Below are 2378 nucleotides of genomic sequence, written 5' to 3' on the forward strand. Positions count from 1 at the left end.
TACTACTAAACATGGGAAAAAATAAGAGATACCAAGGAAACTGGCAACAAGAACATATTTTTTTCTTTTTTCTATTTATCTATCTATCTATCTATCTACCTACTTAGTTATTTATGAGACAGAGTCTCACTCTACTGCCTGGGCTAAAGTGCTGTGGTATCAGGCTAGCTCACAGCAACCTCAAACTCCTGAGCTCAAGCGATCCTCCTGCCTCAGCCTCCCTGAGTGCTAGGATTACAGGTGTGAGCCACTGCACCTGGCCAACAAAAACAAATTTTACCATACACAATATATATTAAACTAAAAGTATAAATTAAAGAATTTAATTAAAATGTTTAAATGTTCAATTTAGCAGCAAATTAATAAAGGAAATGGCAATACTGTATGAGGAGGGGAAAGTTTATGGCAGGTTTCATACCTGAAAGCTATTGACTCCAATATTGCTCGTACGAGATGGTATTTACTGGTGGAAGGCTTCAAACCCATGAAAGAGGCACATGCCCAAGGGTCATTTAATGGAGCCTAAAGTAAGAAACAGTCATAATATATTATTATTGTTCCAAATTACATCAGTAGACTTGAGGTAATATATGAGAAAAACATACCTATGTTAGAAAAAAATAATGCTTATTTATTAACAATGCATTACTTAATAAATAAATTAATAATTATTAATAAATTAAATAATTTTAAAACAAATGATAGCCCAAAGGTTATGTTAAATATCAGGAAAAAATTTTAACAGCATTTAAAAAAGGTTAAGTCACAGTTGCTGCACTTAGCTAGACCTTCCGTTTGAGCTCATACCAAGAAAAGGGTCTGAAGCATTTATTAATGAATTAAATGCCATTCTTTATAAATGTGGAAAATGAAAAGCAATCACTGAAATCCCCCTGTCTCCAACTGTAAAGTTTTTACACTAAAATCATTTACTATGCAGAGTGGCTTTTTGAGGATATAAGTTTAGACTTAAGATAAAAAAAAAAACCGAATAATGCCAAAAATTTGCTTTTCCGTGTCATAACTTACACCAAATATGCTGTCAGACATTAAAACTACATTCTTTATCTTAGCTTAATAATCTTACTGCCTTATATCAGAAATGATCCAGCCTAACACCTGTCTTTAAAAGAGCTAAAATCTTCAGCTGAAGTATGTACAGTTGACCTTGAACAACACGGGTCCACTTACATGCTGATTTTCTTCTGCCTCTGCCACCCCTGCGACAGCAAGACCAACCATTTCTCTTCCTTCTCTTCCTCAGCCCACTTGGTGTGAGGACAAGGAGGACGAAGGCCTTTATGATGTTTTACTTCCACTTAATGAATAGTAAATATATTTTCTCTTCCTTTTGATTTTCTTAATAACATTTTCTTTTCTCTATCTTACTTTATTGTAAGAATACATCATGTAACACATACAAAATGTGTTGACCAACTATTTATGTTATCTATCAGTAAGGCTTCCAGTCAACATAAGGCTATTAGTGATTAAGTTTTGGGGGAGTCAAAAGTTACATGTAGGCTGGGCACAGTGGCTCATACCTGTAATCCTAGCACTCTGGGAGGCTGAGGCAGGCGGATAGCTTGAGCTCAGGAGTTTGAGACCAGCCTGAGCAAGATCAAGACCTCAAGTCTACTAAAAATAGAAAAAATTAGCCAGGCATGGTGGTGGACACCTGTAGTCCCAGCTACTTGGGAGGCTGAAGCAGGAGGACTGGTTGAGGCCAGGAGTTTGAGATTACAGTGATCTATGATGACACCTCTGCACTCAAGCTGGGGTGACAGAGGGAGACTCTGTCTCCAAAAAAAAAAAAAAAAAAAGTTATATGCAGATTTTCAACTGTGTGGGGTGAGCCTCCCCAGAACCATCAATCAACTTGGAACAGCAGGACTCAACGAAGTTCTGTTTGGCACCCTGAGCAAACCTAGTAGTGTCCTGCCAACGCACAGATTTACCAGCCCCAGGATCCTTGTCACCACTGGGATCTCAGCCAAATCTGATGGGGCTTTGTAGGATGGTTAATACCAACATGCCTCCTCTTGTCTTTATTAATCTAGATCCTGAACACAAGCTCCGCTGCCTCTTGTGTATTCCCATTGTCATAATATTTTATGCTATACCGTGAAGCAGTATGGCAGAATGGAGTCTGAATGCCTGGGTTCCAAAACCAGCTCTGTTACTCACTACCTGTGTGAGACTGGGCAAGAGATTTAATAGCTCTAAATCTCAGTTTCCTTAGGTTCAGAAAAGGAGTGTCTTCTTCCTTGTTGAGTTACTGAGAATTAAATGAAATAATGCATGTAAAGAACTTAGGACAGGCCGGGTGCGGTGGCTCACGCCTATAATCCTAACACTCTGGGAGGCCGAGGCGGGAG

At 38.6% G+C, this 2378-nt stretch overlaps 1 protein-coding gene across 1 annotated transcript in view; it reads right to left on the minus strand.

Moving 5' to 3' along the window:
- The window catches only part of GK5 (glycerol kinase 5 (putative)), a 103370-nt gene that overhangs the window by 7323 nt on the left and 93669 nt on the right, over positions 1–2378 (minus strand). The window contains exon 12 of the mRNA XM_012647411.1: positions 419–522. Within this exon, the coding sequence (XP_012502865.1) occupies positions 419–522 (104 nt within the window). The remainder of the gene's footprint in view (positions 1–418; positions 523–2378) is intronic.

Source organism: Propithecus coquereli, unplaced genomic scaffold, assembly GCF_000956105.1.
Source record: "Propithecus coquereli isolate 6110/MARCELLA unplaced genomic scaffold, Pcoq_1.0 Scaffold268, whole genome shotgun sequence".
NCBI lineage: Eukaryota > Metazoa > Chordata > Mammalia > Primates > Indriidae > Propithecus > Propithecus coquereli.